The sequence below is a fragment of the Dama dama genome, chromosome 15 (genome assembly GCF_033118175.1).
Source record: "Dama dama isolate Ldn47 chromosome 15, ASM3311817v1, whole genome shotgun sequence".
Taxonomy (NCBI): domain Eukaryota; kingdom Metazoa; phylum Chordata; class Mammalia; order Artiodactyla; family Cervidae; genus Dama; species Dama dama.
Window position 1 is genome coordinate 88,394,971 of NC_083695.1, and position 24,061 is coordinate 88,419,031.

At 46.2% G+C, this 24,061-nt stretch overlaps 2 protein-coding genes across 3 annotated transcripts; both read left to right on the forward strand.

Moving 5' to 3' along the window:
• The first annotated feature begins 3,208 nt into the window (after positions 1-3,208).
• Positions 3,209-5,052, forward strand: HMX2 (H6 family homeobox 2). The gene is made up of 2 exons (XM_061163184.1): positions 3,209-3,514; positions 4,457-5,052. The coding sequence occupies exons 1-2, from the start codon at positions 3,247-3,249 to the stop codon at positions 5,011-5,013; spliced, it is 825 nt and encodes a 274-aa protein (XP_061019167.1). The 5' UTR covers positions 3,209-3,246; the 3' UTR covers positions 5,014-5,052.
• Positions 5,053-9,418: 4,366 nt separating this feature from the next.
• BUB3 (BUB3 mitotic checkpoint protein) lies at positions 9,419-21,663 on the forward strand. 2 transcript variants are annotated; one of them, XM_061162852.1, is made up of 8 exons: positions 9,419-9,552; positions 10,064-10,258; positions 11,626-11,695; positions 13,609-13,760; positions 16,269-16,427; positions 18,141-18,318; positions 18,677-18,893; positions 19,890-21,663. In XM_061162852.1, exons 2-8 carry the CDS (start codon positions 10,064-10,066, stop codon positions 19,903-19,905), a joined length of 987 nt encoding a protein of 328 aa, XP_061018835.1. In that variant the 5' UTR covers positions 9,419-9,552; the 3' UTR covers positions 19,906-21,663. The 2 variants fall into 2 exon arrangements, with proteins under 2 accessions (XP_061018835.1, XP_061018836.1); XM_061162853.1 differs by having other exon boundaries at positions 21,137-21,663.
• The last annotated feature ends 2,398 nt before the right edge of the window (positions 21,664-24,061 follow it).

The following is a 24,061-nucleotide window of genomic DNA, read 5'->3' on the forward strand; positions in this document are numbered from 1 at the left end:
TGCTGTCCGTAACCGAGGGGCAGCGGGAGACCCCGCCCGTGACCAGTTGAAAGGAGAGGAGGCGTGGAGGACCCGTTTGCCCGGTCCTCTCCGCTGCAGCCTTCCCGCCTTCGGCCTGCGCCACCACCACCATCATTTCCCGGGCTCGGGGCAGTGTGTCTGGCGCTGCAGCGCACGTTTGCGGACGAATGCTTGCCACGGCGGAAGGGTTATGCCGAAGCAAGCCTGAGGTTTACGGTGTTCGCGTCCGAAGAGGTGCCTGGGCGGAGGAGGAGGCTGCGCAGGAGAGCGCGCCTGTGTAGACGAGACCGTCGAAGCGATCGCGAGGAGCGTAGCGAGCAGGCGGAGAACCCGGGCAGAAGGCTCCTTCTGGCTTCCCTCCCAAATTAGCCCGCGGAAGCGGGTGGTGGTGGCGGCTGGGGGTCGCAAGGCTGCACGGTTTCTTGAGTCCTCAAACCAGGCTGCACGCCCGCCCCCGACCCCCCGAAGCTCGCCGGGTCTGGGAGTTGCTCCTCCGAGGCTCATCCCAGAGGCCCCGCCGCTGCCACACCTGGCCACTGCCTTGGCAGAGGCCAGCTCCACCCAAACACCCGTCCGGGCGGGCTTGAGATAGCCGGGGTCCTCACAGTCTACCCCGCAGCCACTCCCAAGCTCAGCATCAATGCTTGCCCCCGCCCCTCGCCCCTTCCCCAGGGCCGCGTACAGGCAGTGGGACAACCTCGGGCTTCCATCTTGCTTACTCTACTTGGGCTGGTCACTTTTTTTTCTCCTGGGCCTCAGTTTCCCCGCCTGTACACTGGGGCTAAGGATCGGCACCACAGGTTTGCTCTGAGGATTCAAGTGAAGAATGACCAGATGCGCTCTGGATAGTCCAGGTTGCCGGCGTCGAGTATTTGCTAGCTCAGGAGGGTTCAACGAAAGCCCTCCTTCTACCCCCAAGGATGTTTCTTCCCCAGGCTCCCGCTCGCCGCGTCGGCCTGTTTCCCGCGGGGTGGGCGCAGCCCGGCCGGGAGACCCACGCGGAGAGGTCGCAGGCGGGTGCGAGTCGGCTGATGGTCTCCAGGATGCTCCCTTCTACCCCGCAACCGTGCGGGGGCGCGCGGGCCGGGCTGTGACGTGGCCCGGGAGCTCGCGCCGCGGCCGCGCAGAGGAGGACGCGCAAATTGTATTTCAGCACCGGGTCCTTCCGGGTTAATGAGCTGACACCATGATTAAAGCTGACCATTTGTAATGTGTCTCGACCCGCCGCCGAGCCCTGAAGAGGTTAATGCGGTGACGGAGGCCGGCACCTGCCCCTCGCCGGCCTCCCTCCCGGGCCGTGGCGCACAGCCTCCGGCCCCCGCCCCCTCGCCTGCCCCTGCCCCCGCTGCGCCGCCGACTCCTAATCAATTAGCCCATTAACGAGCCCTTGGAGAAGTTAAGTAGGAAGAGGTTCTGCTACGGGTAGGGCTGCAGTCGGTAACTCACCGCGGCTAATGATATTATAAGCGTTTTACTCAATAACCCGGGCGCGGCGCGGGCGAGGAGGGGACTGCACCGTCATGGGGGCAGCGTCTGGACATTTGTGGGGACTGATTCAGAGTCTCCCCTCTCCCTTGGCTGCATTTAGGGCGGGGGGGGGGGCACCGTAGGGTCAGGGCTCCTGGGATCATTTGGCCGAGCCGTACCGGAGGCTGCAGACCCCGGGCTGAGGTCGCCTGAGCGCCTTGGAGTCTTGCCTCACCTTGGGTTCCTCGAGGCTTGTGTAGACAACTATGCCCCCGAAACGTTTTGCCTGCGTCGCGTGGATTCCGCCTCTGGTACCAGTTGATCTGGGAATTAAAAAAGCAGGAGTCAGGGCTTTGAGGGGGGCGTGCAAACACCTTAGGGAACTACGGGTAATTAAGCGCCTACCGCAAGCTGTGCTCAGAATTAGGCACTTTGACCTCATTTAGCTTCTTCGAGGCGATCGTTGCTTTCCCCTAATTTAAAAAATGAGAAAACCAAGGCTCAGAAAGTTTAAGAATCCTGTTCAAGGTCACCTCCCCATTTGAATACCCTTTGCCTAATCCTAAAACTATAGTCCTCACCTCTTTCTCCCCTTTCCTGGGGCAAATCGCTATTTTTGCAGCAATTCCCTGACCTCCAATATTTACCTAAAAACGAGAATCAGGGAAGACAAGGCCGAGCTTCGGGCTGTTTACAGAGGTTTACAGGGTACCTTTCATTCCTACCTAGGCCATTCTCAAAACAGGTGAAGGGAAGGGGATATTGATGGGGCCGTATCACCTATGAAGCCAGTGAGGCTCTGATTGGGACTTGACTTGTCCAAGTTCACCTAGCGTGTAAATGGTGGTGCTGGGACTTGAACCTGGATCTCCCGAAAGAAGATCTAGGGCCTCCCCACCCTCCATAACGATCATGCAGTCCTGCTGGGCCTGTGACAAAGTTGGGGTCTGTAGGGAGGAAGGGCCAAAGTTGTCTGCTCCCAGGCCTCCTAGTTAAGCTGCTAGGAAGAGCATCAGTTCCCATGCGCACGCTCCTAAATCCCACGACCCTCAGCCTCCCCCGCGGGGCGCAGAGGCCTGTCAGCCCTACCTGCCTGCCCAGCAGAGAAGGGATGAGGGTCATGGGGAGATGGGGAGGGTCATGGCGAGCCTGTGAGCCCCTTTGAGGGTGCGAGGACCTGTCGCCTAAAGGAGGCGTGGGGCCACTCCTGTTCTGAGCCCCGGGCTGCCCCTGAGTCTTGAGAGAGCCGGGGTCTGAGCCATCAGAGATGCCACAGAGGCTAGGAACCTGGCTGTCATCCATCCTGCTTTCGGTCCAGGCTGGTTGGACACAGCAGATGCCCGCTGGACTCTTCGCGAGCTCGGGGGAGGACAGGGGCTGTGAGAGCCGGGCCTCTGCTTTTTGAAATTTTCCGGGGCCGCTCGGCGGCGCTGCGATTGGCCGCGTCCGAGTAACCTCTATGCAAATGAGGCCGCGCCACCACCGCGCCGCCGGGGACCCGGCGAGCTGGCGGGCAAGGAAGGGGCATTCGCGCCGGGGCTGGGCGGGCGCACCTGAAGCCGGGCGGGCAGGGACCCCTGCGCAGCTGTCGGGTGCCCGCGTTTCCCCAGCGCAGAGGGGACGCCTCGCCAGCTTCGCCGCCCCCTCCCCCAGCTCCCCTCCCCGCCCCTCCCCCCCGCCTGCCTGCCTGCACCACCTTCCACCCAGATCATCTCTAAAGGGAGTTCTTGGTTTCCTCCGATTTCTTATGAACCCAGGATGGGCAGCAAGGAAGATGCGGGCAAAGGGTGTCCGGCGGCCGGCGGCGTCTCCAGCTTCACCATTCAGTCCATCCTGGGCGGGGGCCCCTCGGAGGCGCCGAGGGAGCCGGCCGCCTGGCCGACCAGGAAGCGCAGCCTGTCCGTGTCCTCGGAGGAGGAGGAGCCGGACGACGGCTGGAAGGCACCCGCCTGCTTCTGCCCAGACCCGCACGGCCCCAAGGAGCCCGGCTCCAAGCACCACCCCCCCATCCCCTTTCCTTGCCTGGGTAAGGATCGCAAGCCGCCGGGTCGGCCTGGAGCAAGCTCTAGGGGAGGGAAACTGTACCGGGGCTTTCGCGTCGGGCCCCCCGCCCCCGGCCAGAGCCGCGGCCGCTCGGGGTCCGGGGCCGAGGGTGGGGACGGGGAGGGCGAGCTCCTCGCTGACTCCTCCGCCCCGCGGGCGCTCGGGAAGAAACCTGGAACACGGATGCCGCGCGGCGCGGTTTGGGGGAAGGTTGGGTTGAAGGGGGTGTGTTTGTGGGTTTGGCACAGGGCCGGCCGCTCTCAAGGCTCTGCCCGCAATGTCCCCTTTGCACTTCGGATACTTTCTGCACACGAGGTCTGGAACTCGGATCTGAGCGGTCCGTCCGTCCGTCTCTACCGCAGTCGCCTTCTGCTTCCTTTTCTTCTCTCTCTTCCCCTCTCTCGACCTCTGCCTCTCTTTCTCCCCTCCTCCTCCTCGGAATGATTAGCACTCCAAGATGATTGACAATGGTGCCTTTCAGAGATGGTTCCTCTTTACAACATCTGACCAAGGGGAGCCCCGCGTCAGTCCTTGGCGTGATTTCCGAACAAACGGCCTGTGAAACGATGCCACCCTATAAAGCTCAGGGAACTCTTCCAGCTCAGTTACTACAAGGCAAAATCATCTTTTACAAAGATGCTAATGTTCCCCCCTCCAGACTTCCTCCCCCTGTTGCCACAGGTCCTTTCAGGAAGCTGGGAGCACAGAGACCCCAGGCTCCAAGTAGCTGGGTCCCTCTCCTGTTGCTTTTCAAAAGCCGGGTGCCGCTTTCTGGGTTTCAGCGAGAGGGTGAGAGCAGGAGCTGAGATCCAGGAAGATGGGAACCAAGGCTGCAGGCGCCATCCAAGCCCCTGGTCCTAGCAGGAGCTGGGGGTCCCTGAGGCGCCCCAACTCCATGGCCCTCTTGTCTGTTCTCACTCCCCAGGTACCCCCAAGGGCAGCGGAGGCGCGGGGCCGGCGAGCTCGGAGCGCAAGCCTTTCCTTTCTTCTTCGCACCCGGACTTTAAGGAAGAGAAAGACAGGCTCTTGGCCGCGGGCTCACCGTCGCCGGGGCCCGAGCGGCCGCGGGACAGCGGCGGCGCCGAGCGGCAGGCGGGCGCGGCCAAGAAGAAGACGCGCACGGTCTTCTCGCGGAGCCAGGTGTACCAGCTCGAGTCCACCTTCGACATGAAGCGCTACCTGAGCAGCTCGGAGCGCGCCTGCCTCGCCTCCAGCCTGCAGCTCACCGAGACCCAGGTCAAGACTTGGTTTCAGAACCGCCGCAACAAGTGGAAGCGGCAGCTCTCTGCCGAGCTGGAGGCGGCCAACATGGCGCACGCGTCGGCGCAGACTCTGGTGGGCATGCCGCTGGTGTTCCGGGACAGCTCGCTGCTGCGCGTGCCGGTGCCGCGCTCGCTCGCCTTCCCCGCGCCGCTCTACTACCCGGGCAGCAACCTCTCGGCCTTACCTCTCTACAACCTCTACAACAAGCTCGACTACTGAGAGCGGCCCGCCGGCCCCGCGCCGCGCGCCCTCCCGCCCGCTCCCCGCCAGGCGGGCGCGGGCTGCCCCCACCCCCCAACTCCCGAGCAGGCGGCGCGTTCCCAGAAATATTACGAAATACACCATGTGTATTCATTATCTCTTATTTATGGCTTCTGCCCTACTTTGGTTTGATTGTTTCTGGTATTTATCGGCATCCCTCCAGCCAGATCATTTGCTCTCTACCCGCCCCCCCAAACAAACCAATACATTTTGAAAACCATTTTGGAGGCGACGTTCTAGGGTGGTGGTCGGACAGGGAGTTTCGGTCAGATTGACACTGGCCGGTAGGACAAAAAAAAAAAAAAAAAAAAATCAGGAAAAAACCCCCACCAAACCAGATACATTCTTCTCCCCGTATATATACCTGTATATATGTACACGCACACACGGCCGGCCAAGCCAGTCCTTGGGGGCTTTGAACAATGATCTCAACGCCTCTTTCCATTTCCCTTGTCCCGAGAATGGATAGGGGCGAAAGGGGGATAAATTTCAGATCTGTAAATATTTTTAAAAAGAAAAAATAAAACATTTTAAGCATCGTTGCTAACTTTGGTGCAATTGATTGGCCGGCGTGCTAACGCGCAGGTTTTTGTCGCTTTTCCACGGACAGTGCAGGAGTGCGTCAGAGGAGGTCTGGCTCGCCCCACCTGGAAGGTGGGGCGGAGGTCAGAGGTTAAAGGTTGGGCGCCGCCGAGGTGGCACGTGGGTTGGAGGCGCACCCCATTCCACTAGCCTGTGCCCTAGTCTCCGTGCGGGCGGGCGGACACTCAGCCCGGCCGGGATCCAGCTCCCGGGGCGCCGAGAGGGATAGATGCGGGACTGCAGTTGCCAAAGCAGTTGCCTCCTGGAACGAGCTTCTTTCTAGTCCTGGGAGCGGCTTGGGGTTGGCGGCAGCACGGGGTCGTGCGACGTGGTCCAGTCAGTGACAGGAGCCTCCTCTCCGAGGGCACAGGGCAGGTGGGGCGGCCCTGCCTGGATCAGCTGTCCAGCCCGGTTTGCTCGTCCCCCAACCTGGCGCGACAAGACTTACAGCCGCTCGCAGTTCCCAAGCCGGGGGCAGGGTTGCGCGCCCGGCGCGGCGCAGGAACAGGACACAGAGAGGCGGCCCTTCGGCCGAGGAGGGATGAGGCCCGAGACCGGGCAAAAAAAGCTCAGAAGGCAAAGGCTCCTCCCCACACTTTTTGTTGTTGTTCGTGGTTTTGCATGGAGCGTGGCTAAGTGGCCCGGTGTCGGGCAGGCACGTGGCAGCTGGCACTGAATGGAACCTTGATGCGCTGTCTGCGCGCCCACGGACTTCAGCGCCCCAACACCTGCCGCCGCACCCTGGCTTGGGAGGGCGCGGCATCAAGAGGACAGAGGCGCGCGAGTGTCATGCAAATCGCAGGCTTGCAGTGTGAGACCGCAGCCACCTGTTCCTTGTACAACGTCGGAAAAAAAAAAATAGCCTGAGCTTTCAGGAGGCTGACGGTTCAGTGTCACGTGAGGCGAGCTCCCGGGTTCTCCGGCCCGAGCTACTCCTTAGCCGCTGCTAAGGTGCTGGGAGTCAGCCGCGCGGAGGCCTGATCTCATCCTCTAGAAGGAAAACCTCGACTTGATGGACCGGTCTCTTGGAGTCAAGAGACATGGAAATTATCTGCAGTTTGTGAAAGTATGCAGGATATCTGTAATCCGTCTATGCGATCCACAGTATCATGTCTAAAATACCTGAAGCTTTATTCATATTTGAGGTTTCTATTTTTTCTTCTCACGTTAAATTTCTTGAAATTTACAAACTATTTCAAGATGACACCTGAAGGATGCTACCCAAGAACCCATGTGCCAAAGTTGTTAGGTCAATTGCATTTATTTCATTCCAGCTGAGTTCAATAAATATTTACTGTATCCTAGTAAATAGGGCTGGGAACTATGCTAGATATCCTCCAGTCAGAGAGAGAAAACTAACACTGCATCTTTCTTCTGATATTTTTGGTACACATACTTCAATGATAACCGGCTTTAAAATTTTCTTTTCCTCTCAAGTTGCTCTTTGAATATTCTATGCAAAATTAAGGCAAATAGCCTTCAAGGAACTACTTGTAAAGAAATGTTTCATCCATATCATTTTGGTTAGCACTTCCATAGATTGTTTTTTAAAAAGAGATGATGGTTTTAACAGCATTAGATCACTATATCTTTCTTGGGCTTACTTCTTTTATAGGAAGTGGTTTTGTGTAGACAGTTAATGGCAAAGTAGTTTTTGCCCTTAGGATTTTAGGAATGATCCATTTCGTTTGTCATATAGTGGGAACTTCACTTTTTTACTAATCCAGAAATTAGGAGTCAAAGGTGATCCAACAGTGTGATTAGTTTCTAGGAATTCCTCTTTCTTATAGGTAACTAAGTACACACACACACACAGACACTCACACATGCACACACAGCTTTGCATTTGGATTTAAGATGTTGTTCAAGACTCCATTGTGGCCAGATTTCCAATCTCAAGACTATCAATTCATTTGAATAATCAGCAAAATCATCAGCCTCCTTTCAGCCTCTAAACTGGATTTAAAAGATTGACGTTTCTTAAAACTCAAATCGAGTCCGGCTGCAACTGCCTGTCCAGAGGGACCTGAATCATACACACACTGGATAATGAAATACACTTAGATTTTATTAGTGGATAATTCATGCTCAGAATCTTGAGCACTAGTAGAATTAAATAAACAACTGGGAGAGGGAACCAAATAAAATTATTTGGAGATAAAATTATTTAGCCAAAATTAGAATGGAGGTAAGGCACTGCACTTTAAAATTCTTAACCGAGCCATCAAGTTGTTGAAAGAGGAGAGAGAGAAAACCAAGTATAAGGACTGGTGAGGATGCTGGGAAAGACTGAAGGCGGGAGGAGAAGGGGACGTCAGAGGGTAAGATGGTTGGATGGCATCACCAACTCAATGGACAAGAGTTTGAGCAAGCTCTGGGAGTTGGTGATGGATGTCCTGCTGCAGTCCATGGTGTTGCAATGAGTTGGACACGATTTGAGCGGCTGAACTGAGAGAGGGGAAGAATCTGTACTTTTGGCAGGAATATCATCAATACACTGGGCAGAAGAGTGGTGGTTATATGTTTACTGTATCATGATTCATAAAAAGAAGTGCACCTGAGTCAGTGTATATGAATGCATAAGGACCAACAGCACCTTTTCTCTATTAAGTTGCCTTAGAAATTAAACACTTTAACCTCAACAATTTTCTCCCACTTCATACAAGATTGTATAATAAAGTGAGATTTTTTTCCCCCACAACACAAAAGGCAGTGAAAAAGATGGTATAGCATGGATTAAATTGAAAAATTTTAGCATGCTTTTGATATTCAATACTAGCTGAGTCACAGCATTCTAGTTATTAAGTATTGCTTTTCTTTCATGGAGATCAAAGTATTTCTCCTTACAGAAGCAACCTTGTTGATTCTCCTATTTCTGGAGGATTCTAGAAACAGAAAATAGAGCAAACAGAGCCTATAAGTCTAGGGTGTTGTTGGGGTGTGAGAGAGTGGAATAGAGAGAAGCTTGTAGCTGTCATTTTAAGGTCCTACTTGGACATATGTCTGTAAGAGGCTTTTGAGCTTTAACACACTTAAGAGTAATTATCTGTTTCCCAGTCTGTCCAACCTTCTGGAAAAACAGTTCCTCCAGAGCAAGAACTGATCCGATTAATGCTTTCCCTCAGCCTTCTCACTAGGCCTGGCACGAACTGGGTGCTCAACAAATGTCTGCAGAAAGATGGAATGAAGAGATAAAGCAGAGTATAAATAAGGATGAGTTTCTCTGAAGTCAGAAGATCTTCGACAATAGGAAATGTGAGCGCCTGCCTCATAGGTGGAAAGTCCAGGAAAATGAGAAAAAAGTGGGGCAAAACATTCGTTAGAGCAAATATTTTCTTCTCCACTCTAATTTTGGTTAACTTTCCTGGATATGCACGTCCAGTGGAAGGGAGACTAATTCAGTCCTATAAAAATACAGACCAAAATGGGGTTCTTGTGTCCGAGACATGGGGAGGGCTCCAAGAGTCAAATGGAAAGGGCATTTTTCCCGCCTACTATTTAGAAGACAGGACAAGCGTTGGCCACAGGACTACATTTCCCAGCATGCCCCATAAGAACAGGAGCGGGCGTGAGCTCCGCCTTGGCGCGATGCTCTTTGGGAGTTGTAGTTTTCACGCGTCCAGCACCGGCGGGGCGCCTGAGCCTGGTGGCGGAAAGCAGTCACGTGATCGGAAAGGCTGCCGTTTGCCTTTGTGCCGGAACAGGTTGACTGGGTCGCCCGAGCCCGGGGCCTCGGGACGGACCAATCGACTGCCTTAGAAGGAGACGTTGGCGTTTGAAATCAGCCAATGACAGTCTTTGTCTGGAGCTTTGTCTCCGCCTACTTCGCCCGACGCGCGAGAGCGGCGAGGGAAGCGAGGCGGCGGCGAGCGGCGGCGGGCGCGGCGGCTGAGTTGCTTCTGGAGGGACCCCGAGGTAGCGGGGCGAGGTGGCCGGGCGCAGGCACGGGCCTTCCGGGGAGCAGTCCGCTGGGAACCGGGTTTACTTCCCCGGCTTTTCTATTTATCTTAGGAGCACACGGGGCTGTAGGCCCCGGGGGCGGGGGCGGGGAGAGGCCGGCGTGCGGAAGCCCGCGGCTGGGGAGAGTGTGAATCTGGCGGGCGAGGCTGGAGTCAGGGGTATGGCGGCGCGGGCCCGGCCGGCAGGGGAGCTCAGGAGGAGCGGCGGGGAAGGGGGCGATGAGGCCCACCGGCGAGGGCGCGGCGGCCCCGCGCAGGCGCAGAGGCCGCGTCGCCGGCCTTTCCCTCGGTCCCGCCCCACAGGGACACCCCCTATCTACTCCCCGGCCCTTCTGCGAGCCGAGCCCCGCGACCCCGGCCCCTTGGGGGGCCCTCCCCCACCCCCACCTGCTGCCTGGCCCTTCTGCGAGTCGAGCTTCGCGACCCCGGCCCCTTGGGGAGACTCTCACCGGGCGCTTGTTCCCTAGATGACCGGTTCTAACGAGTTCAAGCTGAACCAGCCCCCCGAGGATGGCATCTCCTCTGTGAAGTTCAGCCCCAACACGTCGCAGTTCCTGCTAGTCTCTTCTTGGGACACGTCCGTGCGCCTCTACGATGTGCCGGCCAACTCCATGCGACTCAAGTACCAGCACACCGGCGCCGTCCTGGATTGCGCCTTCTACGTAGGTGTTCTCCGTTTCCGCTCCTGCATCCTTTTGAGTTTTCTGGTGTCCCTCGTGATCAGCGTCCCTTTGCAGTGTTGGGCGAAGGCTCTTGTCGGTAGAGTTGTTTGGACAGCGCCCCTCTTTCCCCTCCTCCCCCACCTCCACCACAACACTTAACCTTGAGGTTCCGGTGCTGCTCTGTTTTGCTTTTTGGCCCTGGGGACTTGACAGACGTCAGGAACTGGGTCTTCCCTTAAGCTTCTGATGAAGTTAACACTGTGAACTTTTCTGGACAGAATGTACTTGAAACTCGGGGCAAGAATGTAAAATTTGGCCGTCTTACTTATTAAAAGGTTTGCTTGCTAGTAAATGGGAATACGTATTGGCTCTCAGCCAGTGTGGTGAACAGTTCTTCCTTAATTTGCTTGCTTAGTAGTTTGGTTGACTACTTAGTTTGCTCAGTTTTTTGTACGGTTTTTTGTTCGTTTACAATGAGTGAGCCCAGTGTACTTCATTCTGAGCATAAACTGAAGGAGTTGGCTGGTAGATAGAGGAATTTTTCAACACTTTTTTTTCCATTTAAAAATTATTAAACCCAAGAGAGTCAACTTTACAAGTTATAGAAGGATGCAATTTAAAACCACAGTTAGATACTATTTACTCCTAAACTCATTGCAGTATAAGAAATTATAAGTAATGCTGAGCAGGATGTGGTAAGGCAAGTGCTTTATATGGATGGAAAAGTAAATGGAGAGGATGTTTCTAGAATGGAATTTGCCAGGGAGAAGCAAGAATCTTTTTAATGTCCATACCCTGCTGCTGCTACTAATGTCCATACCCTAGTTTTCCTTAATCTTACTCCTAGAAAACTCTACTAAAAATGCTTATCATGTAGTTGTTTATTGAAATAAAAATGTGAGGAAAATTGTTTGACAGGACATAAAAAAATTGGAAGTTTAACTATAGTATGGATTATTATGAAATCACTACTGATAATATTTCTGTGCATTAGTTGATGACATGGACTATATTTCTGAAACTAAAAAGTATCCACAGTTAGATTTCAAATTTTATTTTTAAATTATCTCTATTTTTATAAGAAAAAGAAGAGAGATGGTAGAGTGTTAGCAGTAGTTATCTCTAGGTGATTGGGCCACAGGAAACATTTTCCTTCTTAGTATTTTCTAGATTCCATAACCTGTTACATGTGCACGCTCAGTCGTGTCCAACTCTTTGCTACTCATGGACTGCCAGCTCTCCAGATTTCTTTGTCCTTGGAATTTTCCAGGCAAGAATACTGGAGTGGGTTGCCATTTCCTACTCCAAGGTTAAATACTTTTTAAAGCTCTGTAAGTTTTAAATGACTTGAAACTTGTATTTTGTAGGATCCAACACATGCCTGGAGTGGAGGATTAGACCATCAATTGAAAATGCATGATTTGAACACTGATCAAGGTAACAGCCACATTTTTACCGCATTTTACTGGTAACATGTGCTTACTTACAAATGTTTATTTAAGAAGAGTAGTTCCTGAATTGCTTAGATAAAAGTAAAAGTGGCTTGAATTTAGGACTTTTTTGTTTAGATGATAACCATTAAGTTAGAATCACAAAATATCATGTATGTATTTTAACAGCGTAACTCTTTGTGAACTCCATCCGCAGTGTCTGCATGAAGTGGCACTTGCCTGTTTGACCTTTGCCCTGCCCCCTCCTAGGAGGGGGCCGGACCCTGCAGTGTCTGCCTCGCAGTAGAATTTTTCCGGGATAGTGCTGATGTTTCAGAGTCCTCTTTTCAGAAACTAGTGTAGTTCAGACTGAAGAAAGACCGGGTTTTAAAAATCTAACATTATAAAACAGCCAGTTCTGTCCAGGTACCATAGTAACCCTGCTTGTAAATGTTTAGCATAGAACATTCTTCACTTGCATTTATCGAATGGAAGACAAGGTAACACGTTTTCTTTTAGTTGATTTCTAAGAGATAAAATGAATTACTCACATTTTTATGATGATTTTGGAGTAGAATAGAGATTGGAATGGAGCTCAAATACACAGAGCTCTCTAGTGAAGGTTTTTTGTTTATGTTGTATATGCATGTGTTAGACATAGATGTACCTGAAAAACATAGCAAGGCACAGAGATACGACTCAATGAGGATGAGTTGGACAGTGAGAGAATGGATGGAAGGTGGGCGCTGTATTTTATCCAGAAAGAGAAGAAGGATCCAATCAGAAGAGGCTTTTATGTGAAAGCTGTTTTGTCATGTAACTCACAACTGCAGATGTTTGGTTTTGTTTGCTAGCAGTTTTTTCTACATAGGAAGTTAGCTTGCAGGTTTAGGTTCTCTTTCTTTGAAAACCCAAGAAAACACCAAAAAGCAAACAAAGATTTTTGTTGCTGGAGACCATAATTAAGGGAATTAGCTGCTTATTCTCAGGAGGTCTTTGCTGAACTTTATGAGATACTTTTTCTTGTTTAAATGGAGTGTTTTTAAACAGGTAGTTTTCCTCTTTTGAGGATCAGAACCACATACTCTTTGTATTTGTTGTTACCTTAGCATGTGATATAGATTCTGGCACATAGTAGACAGTAGATAGATGTTAGTTGAATGAATGAATGAGATAATGTGAAAAGTTGAAAGGGAAGAAATTGTGTATTAGAAATTTGATGAGCTTCCCTGGTGGGCTAGTGGCTAAGACGCTATGCTCCTAATGCAAAGGGCCTGTGTTCAATACCTGGTCAGGAAACTAGATCTCACATGCCACAACTAAGAGTTCGAATGCCACAACTAAGACCTGACATAGCCAAATAAATATTAAAAAAGAAAGAAATATAACCACCGTGAAAACCAAGTGGTTATTAATCGTGAGCCTCCCTGCCTTTCTCATCCCTAGCTTTCAGATAATCCTGTTACTACTTAAATCAGTTTGTTTGAAACATCAGCTTAATGTGATAAGTTTTATCCAGATCCCTTGGACCAGAGTTCTCAGGTATATCTTCAACACTTACCATGTATTAGAACATGAACTAGATACAGTCAGAACTATAGAGTTGAAACAAGGTTCCTGATTTGAAGGAATCTAGAATCAAGTGAGGAAAATAACTGATACGCTATCATTTTAATGTAGTCTGAAACTCAAGGTAGCTTTTCGTATTACTGTGCCAGTGAATCAAGCTATGCACTGTAAGATGGACAGGGGTGAATGGATGACTTTGTAGTCCTGGAGAAGTTTTTCTGTGTGTAGATACTTCTGTTGAGTGGGTGGAAGTGGATTCATTACAGTAGAATGAATGTTTCCTTTTATTGTTCACCTGAGGAATCTTTAGTAAAGCTAGGTGTTGGTTGTTGGTTTATTTTTTTCCTACAGAAAATCTTGTTGGAACTCATGATGCCCCTATCAGATGTGTTGAATACTGTCCCGAAGTGAACGTGATGGTTACTGGAAGCTGGGATCAGACGGTTAAATTGTGGGATCCCAGAACCCCTTGTAATGCTGGGACCTTCTCTCAGCCTGAAAAGGTAGGCTTTTTATGTTCATGACAAGAATTCTGGTTCTTGGGGTGATTTGACTTGATAAATGATGAAGATGATGTTGAATTTAGAGGTTAAGAGTTGATGAGTCTATTTTACAAACCCAACTAAATATGTAAAGGAAAACTAATCTTCATAATTTCGTCAGCTTTTTCCTGACACTTGTCATATTTGTACTGGATAGCACGAATGGTAAACCCATTTCCATGTATTGTAATGCTTTAGATCCTAGGGCTGAGAAGCAACTTTTCAGAGGTCATTTAGCAAAGACTGAAGTTGAATTTGACTTCCCCAAGCAGGAAGTGGGATGGAGCACCACTCATTTTCACTTATGGCCTGAGCTTTCTCTTTAGTTGACTGTGAGAGGGTGAAATGGGTTATCATTTAAAGTTTAGTGAAAAAGATGTCCTTTATTCCCTGGCTTTTATAATTTATTTATTTTTAATACTGACAGATGTAGTTGAAGGAGGTAGTGAAGGAAGCTTCTTAAAACTGAAGTGTTGTGTATTATTCTAACCTTTTGATCTGTACAATGAAAGTGTAATTGAGCATTCTTGCTGTATCCTCATCAGACTTTATCAGGTGGTAGTTAATTTTAAAGATTGATTGTTTTAGCAGTTTAAAGGTATCCTTCACTTGAGTCTATTTCCTCAGTGTAAATATACTATTCAGTTCCTGTTAGCTGTCGTTATATACTGTATTGCATCCAAAGAGCCATTATTTTTGTCACATCACAGTTGAATCTACTCCTGGCAAGACCTTTGTTCAGAATAAAATAATTGCATTGTTTCTAGTTTTGATTTATGGTTGTATGTAACATGTTAAGAGCTGTGATAAATTGCTGACAGAATATCATATAATGGACAGCCACACTGAATCAAGCTGCTTATTGGTTCAGCAAGGTTCATTATGTCACTTTTTTTAATACGGTCTTTGATAAATGTATATACCTAGTCAGTAGCATGACAGTGTTTTTACTTGATTTACGATCAGTGGGGATAGAAAGCACTGTTAGAAGCTTGTGTGTCACCTGGATAGTAAAGATTTAAGATAAAAGTCCCATTCTGATTGTACTGTTATAAATTGATCTTTTTCTGGATTCTTTGTTTTTTTGAATTCGGCGTTTCATGTGTCTTACGCTAATTTCTGTTTTTCTGCAAATGTTTTTTGAATAAACAGCAGTAAGTCTTACCATATCTCTTATTGAAATACACTTGTATTAAATCTACTGTTCTGAGTATTTTAAATTCTGTGTTTTTCCCTTGGTCAAATTAGTTGTTGAATTTTAAGGCTAGATTGTAGAAATTATCAGGTTATTATGTTCTTAAATCCAATCCCCCCACCTCCACCCACCACCCTCCCGGGGAGGGGAAGGGGCATGCTTATGTGGTTAATATGTTAGTGATAACTAACCATAAGCTTTAATTACTGAATGTTAAGGAGATGTCTTACCATGTAATGAGGCCTCTTCATTTTTTATAGTGATTCTTCAGGTTTTAAAATATTAAATTAGATTAAATTAGTTGCTTATTAATTGAAAGTGATGATCAGAGCACAATTATATACCTGAAGTCTAGATTTTTAAAAAAATGATTTAACATAATCATGAAAATACTATTTTCATGAAAATACTATTTTCATGAATTTGCTATCTCTATTTGGTCTCCAGATAATGTATTTGAAAGTAAGTCACCTTAAAGCCTTATTTGCAGGAAATTTTGTTATTTATTTTACTATTGAAGAAAAGGAATTTTGAGGGGGAAAAAAAACCAGTTGCTTTTAGGGGATAAATGCTTTTAAAATTTTCTGTAAACATAACTCTGTCTTGAGTGTTTAGTGTGACATCAAGGCGTAAAAATTTGCTTTGTCATATGCCAGACCACTGACCTTACCTTTTAATTTTGAGTTCGTATGCCACCAAAAGCCAGTAAGCAGGTTAACTCTCTCACTCTTCCTGGAAAGGCCTATTTATTAAGTGTGACAGGTGGTAAAATCAGAGAGTTACAACATGAAATCTCTGTCCAAAAGGTGGTCATAGAAAAATAACTTTGAAAATGATTGTCTTATGAAAAGCCAGAAGCCCATTGAAAGGTATCTTGAGTTGTTTTTATGATTTTATTGCTATTGTCTCCTTTTTGAGTATCTTTTACACTTTTGTATTATGACTAAATGAAACAAGAGAGCTATAAAATTATTTAATAATTTAGTTTGTTTTAGTAAGAAAGAGAATCGTCTTCAGAGATACTTTTGGAGAGTTAATTAGAATGTGCATTCTTATGATATGTGGTTAAGTATTAAGAATATCCTGGGTGTATTATTTTGTGCCAGTTACTTGGTTTGTGTAACTGAAGTATTTAAAATTTTGGAACCTGTGTTTGTGAATCTGTCAGCTAACTTTTTTTAAATGGTTTTATGACCCGTGGACTTCATTTTGGAGCAGAATGCCATTTGCAGGCATGTAGGTGATTTTTAGCACGTTTTGGTCTGTCTTGAAAGGTGTACACCCTGTCGGTGTCGGGAGACCGGCTGATCGTGGGCACGGCAGGCCGCAGGGTGCTGGTGTGGGACCTGCGGAACATGGGCTACGTGCAGCAGCGCCGCGAGTCCAGCCTCAAGTACCAGACGCGCTGCATCCGCGCCTTCCCCAACAAGCAGGTACTGACCTTGCCTCCCCCGCCCGCTGTGGGAGCTTGAAAATTCCTTAATAATAAGGATTCGGTCACTGCGTTTTACGCATTGCTTGCTTTCTTTCTTTTTTTTTTTGAGTGGTGATTGGAATTTCTGTTAGGTGTATTTTCGACAGCCTTTTGTTAAAAAGTAATGTGTTAACTCAATTTTAGAGAAGGCTTTGATGTTCACAGAGGGTAAGTAATCTGCCAGTGGTTTTCTGATTCCTTGGTGCTTCTTCTCCAGGAAGCTTGACAGGTATACAGTAATGGAAGAGAGTTTTGCAGGTATTTTAATTTACAAACCAGCAAATTCAAATTTAAATCTGAAAATGTAGAGTTATGGAATTTGCTGTTTTCTTTTTTTCTCGTTCCTTCTTTTTTTTCCCTTTTGTACCCTAATACTAATAGAGCTTTTTAGCCAGTCTGAGAGCAGAACCTACATTTTTTTTTTTTTTTTTTTTTTAAAGGAATGCCTCTGAGGTTAGAGAGGAGCTGTGCCTCATATAATGACTAACTCTTGATGAACAGTGTGGGTCACCTTCCATCATCATTACTAGATCAAGTGACACTTTATTAGTGTGCCCCTACCCCTAGTCTTGAAAGTTCGAAGGGAAGTTGGTGGTAGAGTCGTTTGCTCTGGGAATTTTATAAGAGGAAAGTCATTAAAAACAGTAGATATCTTTGGAATCTTACAGCTGTCCTTTAGTGGTTGTGGAGCTTGAAAGAATTAGGTCTGTTATTCTATTCTCTTAGCTCTTTATTTCAAAAGGCTAGTACCTCAAATGGTGATCACAGTTCTTCTCAGAATATTGTAAATTTCCGTTGGAATTGAAGTTATGAAAAACCTTAAATGCATGGTTAAAATATGCTTGCATTTATGAATATTGTGATGTCATATATCCAAAATTTTCTGTCGGAGTTTATCTGTAGTTTATAATGGAAGCTTTTTAACTAAAAGTAACATTTTACTGATTCTTTTTTGGTTACAAGTGTTAATAGTTTTTTAGGAATCTTTTTCATATCTTGAAAAATTAAAGAAGTAAAATATAGATTTCATATTATCTTTCTCTCTTATCTTCTCTGACATACAATTTCACGGCAGGGTGAGGAGAGGTTTGAAATTATAGAGCACTTTTGAACCTTGCTGAAAATCTGTGTTGTTTGGGTATAAAATTGACTTGCTGTAGCAAGAGGCAGGATGATAGAGATGAAAGGCTGGTTTCCCAGTTGGTCTGGATTTTTGATACACCCTCAGTGAAGAAGATACAGTTCTTCTTAGAGCTGTTAGAAGTGAGGAAGCATCAAGCCAAAAAAAATACATTCCAGGTGATGGAATGAATTTGAGTCCCCTTCTGGACAGGACAACAAATAAATTATATTGAAATAATTTAAAAATTCCTGTTGAGGTTTGACAAAATACCTAGACATTTTTGATTGCAATGTGCAGAGTACTGGTAAAGAAAGTAAGTGATGGTGGCCTTTTTTGTTTGTTTTTTAATAGAACAGGTAATAAGTGTTTTTAAACTTCTGGAGTGATCTTAACTATGTTAGTACTGCTTAAACATTTGTTTAAAACACAGCCATATTCTCTTCATTTTAAAAATAATTATCTTTCTTTAATGTGGGTTGAATTTGGGAGTATATGCCTTGTTTTGGAATCTGTATTCACTAGTTTTGTCTTCTGATTCCCTCTTGTCAGGGTTATGTATTAAGTTCTATTGAAGGTCGAGTGGCAGTTGAGTACTTGGACCCAAGCCCCGAGGTACAGAAGAAGAAGTATGCCTTCAAGTGTCACAGACTAAAGGAAAACAATATTGAGCAGATTTACCCTGTCAACGCCATTTCCTTTCACAACATCCACAATACCTTTGCCACAGGTAGAGTATGGAATGTTCACTTCTCTCTGCTTCTAATGTAATTTAGCTGTTAATTGAACGCTGGATATTTGTACTTGGGCAGGTTTTTTTTTTTTGGTCATTCTGTGTGGCATGTGGGATCCTAGTTCCCTGACCAAGGATTGAACCTCTGCTCCCTGCATTGGATGCGTGGCGTATTAGCCACTGGACCACCTGGGAAGTGGGCAAAGTTCTTAAAAATTGTGCTTGGTTTTTTATGATATTTAAAGGGGAAAAAAATACTCCATGGGAAAAATGTAACTTCTGTGATCTTAAAAATTGTCAAGCTAATGGCTATTTTTGTATCTGCTTTTAAAAACTATTTTGAAATCACTTGCAGGTGGTTCTGATGGATTTGTAAATATTTGGGATCCATTTAACAAAAAGCGACTGTGCCAGTTCCATCGGTACCCCACCAGCATCGCCTCACTCGCCTTCAGTAATGATGGGACCACGCTTGCAATAGCATCATCGTATATGTATGAGATGGATGACACGGAACATCCTGAAGATGGTATCTTCATTCGCCAAGTGACAGATGCAGAAACAAAACCCAAGTGAGTATGCTTCACCTGTATTTGAGCCTTTTCTTGCATTCAACCCAGGATTTATTAATTTTTCTAAATTCATGAATAGCATTGTTGATGCCTGCTCGATATTACAGCTGACTCTAGGGCTGAAGTTGATTTTATCTTGTTCTCCCAAGCTTTCAATATCCGTAGGTTGATAGACGTCTGATGGATAAAATTGTGCCTAGTTGTTTTGTAGAGAAGAATGTCAAACTCTCATTCTTCTTGAATAGGCACTATTATTTGAATCTCTGGAGTTATTACTAGCTCATTGCTTCAAAATTAAGTTGAGGAATTCAAGAATAATTTATTTTAGCAAATTCTATTTAAGATATTTAAGAATTTGAACTGCCAAAAATCTTTCCTCTCCACAGAGGTTGTTTCTGTAATATTTACACAGAATGAAATGACCTTCAGGTCTTACTGGAAATTCAGAGTAATATGGCCTTGCCTGGAATAGTAGATTTCCTTAGTTTTGAAATTTCTGTAGATGTCTTTGGCTCTTGGGTGTAACTGTTGACAGGGAGGAACCATTTACATTTTCTTGGTACGTAGGGCAGAGCTTTTTACTTAGTTACCTGTACCAGACTTGAGGGAAATCTGATACCTTGGGCACTTGTTTGACCGTAAAATACCAGCCCCCAAGAGTCTTCGTCCTGCTCCTTGTCCCTGTCTCCTCAGGCCGTGGAAGGAAGTCCTCAGTAAATATTTATGGAATAGCTGACTGTTTTCAGGATTCCTGTACTCTTCTGAATTGGAATGGCATAGAGGGCCCTTGCTAAATTACTTGAGTCCCTGAGAGAGGGCAGAGTATGAAATGTTCAGTACCGTATGTGCCTTCACAGGTTTACCTTTAGAAAAGACTTAGCGTGTGAAGCCTATTGGATAAAGGGCTGGGTTTGCATTTGATCTCTCACTTTTGTATCTCTTGTCCTGGCCGGCCATTTTGATCTCATGCTGTTCTTTTTTCTTTTGAACTTGTAGGTCACCATGTACTTGACAAGATTTCATTTACTTAAGTGCCATGTTGATGATAATAAAACAATTCGTACTCCCCAATGGTGGATATATTACTATTAACAAAGAAGCCAGGGAACATTTTTTTAATTTTAATATCATAAGAACCTGAAAATATTGGAAAAGAGATTTTTTTATTGTTTGTTGTTTTCTTTTTTTAACACTTTCTTTAGCACATGAGATGGTTTGATGGTTTTTCTGCATTTAAAGGTATTTGGGCAAACAGAAGGGGAGGGCAGCAACAGCACTTCTGAGAATCAGTTTTGACCTTGATTTTTGTTTCCACTGCGGAAATAAATGTTTGTAAATAAATGTAGGTAATAAAGCCCCCTTTGCATTCTTTCTGGGCCTTAAATGGTAGAGAAGAAGGCTCTTGAGCCATTTGTTTCTCTTGCTGGTTATAGTTGCTAATTCTAAAGCTGCTTCAGACTGCCTCATGAGGAGGTTAATCTACAATTAAACAATATTTCCTCTCGGCCGTCCATTATTTTCTGAAGCAGATGGGTCATCATTTCCTGGGCTGTGAAACAAAGCGAGGTTAAGGTTAGACTCTGGGGAATCAGCTCGTTTTCAATCTTATTAGGGTGCAGGAGGAAAACTAATAAGAAAACCTCCTAACATCATTTTGTGACTGTAAACAATTATTTATTAGCAAACAATTGATCCCAGAAGGGCAAATTGTTTGAGTCAGTAATGAGCTGAGAAAAGACAGAGCATATCTGTGTATTTGGAAAAATAATTGTAACGTAATTGCAGTACATTTAGACAGGCATCTATTTGGACCTGTTTCTATCTCTAAATGAATTTTTGGAAACATTAATGAGGTTTACATATTTCTCTGACATTTATATAGTTCTCATGTCCATTTCAGTTGCCCAGCCGCTGGTGATTAAGGTTAAAAAGAAAAAAATTATAGTGAGAATGAGATTCATTTCAATGTAATGCCCTGAAGCAGAACATGAACTTAGCTTGGCCTATTCTAGGCAGTTCCAAATCGTATTTTTGTTGTCACAGTTTTTGTTTTTTTTATTTATATTGTTTGCAAATGTATGTATCTGAATGGTACTTGGACCTTTACTGAAATTTGTTTTATCCATGATGTATTTTTAAAAATTTCTTTTGCTACAGAAAGAGGTCTTTTATTTGTAAGTATTTCAGTGGAAACTTGGTGTAAGTCTGAAGCCACCTTTTGAAATGTATTTTCTTCCTTGCAGGTCCACCTAACCATCTCCTGAGAGTGGTTTCTCTATGGAAAGCTTTCTTTTGCTTCCTACCAATACATGGTTGTCCCTTAAGGGGTGCGTTTTAGTCATTGTGGACACGTTCTTTACTATGTGAATTTTTCTGTTCTCTTGTTGGTGTGCCCTTTCCTCCTGACTGTAGGATGAGGAGTCTTTGTGTCCTCGTGCAGTAGTCTGAAGAATTGTTTTTCCCTCAGCAAGCCCAGTTGCTGTGTATGAGCAGCTTGAGCTCTTTCTGTAAAATAACCTAAACCTGTTATTTCCATGCTGTCTAATAAATCAGAGATTCAAAACCCTTAAATGTTGGATGTTTTTAAATGTTGGTAATTAATGTAATTTACTTCGTAAAAAGCCTTCTGTAAAGCAAACCTCCCTTCATCAGGGGTCCTGGTGGGGATGACATTGTACCTTTTGGTCCACACTGCCTTGTTTAATTATGTCTATTCTGATGTACTTTGGGGATTCAGTCTTGAATAAAGTGATCTGTTGGAGTTCTGCCATTTCCCTTGTGTGCTCTCGCTGGATCAGCAGGGCCCTCGAGCCAGCTGTGTGGCTTCGCGGGACGGGCACAGCTGCAGGCAGCTGCCGGGCCCCTTCTGGCCCAACTTTCCCCAGGAGTGCCAGGGCCGCCGGGCCCCTGCGGCTCCCAGCCCCACTGCTGGCGCTATCAGTGGGCGCGCTCGCAGCCAAACGACAGACCCGTCTGTACGTATCCATCAAATGCTAAATCAAAGGGAAGCCCTTGGGATGGTAAATAATGTAATAGCCGGAGACTAACTGATGGTATTGGTTCTTTAGTGTGATTATGTGCTTTTTAAAGTCATAACCACTTGGTTGAGGACAGAACATAAATTTAAAACATGGTTTAACTGAAAGAGAATTAATACAGTTTCATAAAAGGTGACTAAATTAAAGCAGTGAGGGGGCCCTGGTTTTGAGGGCATGGTGTGGCCGAGCTGTTTTTGTAGTCTATCTGGATGTCCTCTTGTGTCTTGCAACCTAACGTGTCTCACCCTGAATGTGTCTCCTGCCGCCTCTGCGGACCTCTTCACCAGCTCTTCTCACAGTTGGCCTGTCTGTCACTGTGGCTGCCTTCCCCTCAAATGGCCTGTGTGTAGCACCTTAGCATTTTCTTTGGGTTCCCCTACCCAAATTCTCCTCTGTTTTCAAGTGTGTCTTTGTTTTTTAATCTATCTTTTCTTTCTTAAAGAAAAGGATCCTTAAAGGGTCCCTCCTGGCCATCTGGGGATGTGCTGCAGGCTCCAGCCTCTACCCTAAATCCTCCGTTTTCTCGAGCAGTAACTTTAAGCAGCACATTTGAACCATGATCCAAAACACACAGAGGTCAATAGAGTGTGTACAGACAGCAGACAGAGCGGTGTAAAGCATCAGTTGTCTTCTGTACGTCTGACACACCAGTTCCCTTCCTGCCTGCCTGCCTTTTTTCCCCTTTTTTTAGGAAATGCTGGTTATGGCCCTCTGAATGGATTTTATGACTAATGCCTTGCCACCTCTAATTTGAAAAACCACTGTATGCCACACAAAACCTGTTCTTTTTACCGTGCTATGCTTGAGACCCTCCAGTGCCCCTGTTGCCCTTCATTCACTTCGCAATAAATATTGTATGCTTCTTCCAAGGCCTGCAGTTCACCAGGAAGGGACTGCAGACTGTCATGGTGCTCTTAGAAGAATGGGGGTGGAGCTGACCTTCACTGGGGAATTGTGGGGGCAGATGGGAGTGTTCTGGTGGCTTCAGTGTCTGGTTCTGAGCTCCACCATGCAAAAACTTAAAGGTACGTTAGTTGTGGGGGGTACTGCTTTGTTCTGAGGGAAACCCACGAGACAGCCTGCATCTTCAAGCCTTTGAACCTGACTTTGAATCTTGACATTGCTGCTTAATTCATTGCACCGTTGGCCATGTTAATTTCTGAGTAGCAGTTTCCTCATCTGTTCAATGAAGGTAATAACTCATGAGGTTACAAATGAATATATAAAATGTTCATTAGGGCATGCCTGACACAGCCATTGCTTTCTTGGAATGAAAAATATTCAATCCATTGCTCTCAGTTACTAGCTAACCTTTCAGTTTATTTTTCATAAATGAACACTCAGATATCTGTGGAATTTCAAGTTCTTAAGTTTGTCAGTATAGTTTTCTTTTAAAAAACATTTATGAACTATTTCCAACGTTCAGAAAAACTCAAAAAAATAACACACCTATAAACCCATCTTCCGGATTTTTAAAAAAGATTTATTTATAATTGGAGCATAATTGCTTTACAATTTTGTGTTGGTTTTTGCCATACATCAACATGAATCAGCCGTAGGTATACATATGTCCCCTCCCTCTTGAACCTTCCTCCCACCTCCCACTCCATCCCTTTTCTCGATTGTCATCATCCGGATTTTAAAATGTTAACATTTTGTCATTTACTTCTCTGTTTTCTTATTTTTTAGAATTTTTATTGGAGTATAGTTGCTTTATAGTGTGAAGTTTCTTGCTGTATGTATAAGCTCGTGAGTTATACTTTATATACACTTTGTTAGTGAGTCAGTCATCTGTATTACATGTATCCCTCTTTTGGGTTTCCTTCCCATTTATGTCACCACCGAGTGCTGCGTAGAATTCTCTGTGCTATAAGTAAGTTCTCTTAGTTATCTGTTTTATACACAGTGTGTATACACCGTGTTTATACAGTTTCCCAATTCATCTCACCTCTGTGTGTGTGTGTGTGTGTGTGTGTGTGTGTGTATGTGTGTGCGCGCGCACGCGCTTGTATTCAGTCGGCCCCATGGACTTCAGCCCACAAGGCTCCTCTGTCCATGGAATTTTCCAGGCAAGAACATTGACGTGGCTTGCCATTTCCTTCTCCAGGGGATCATCCTGACCCAGGTGTC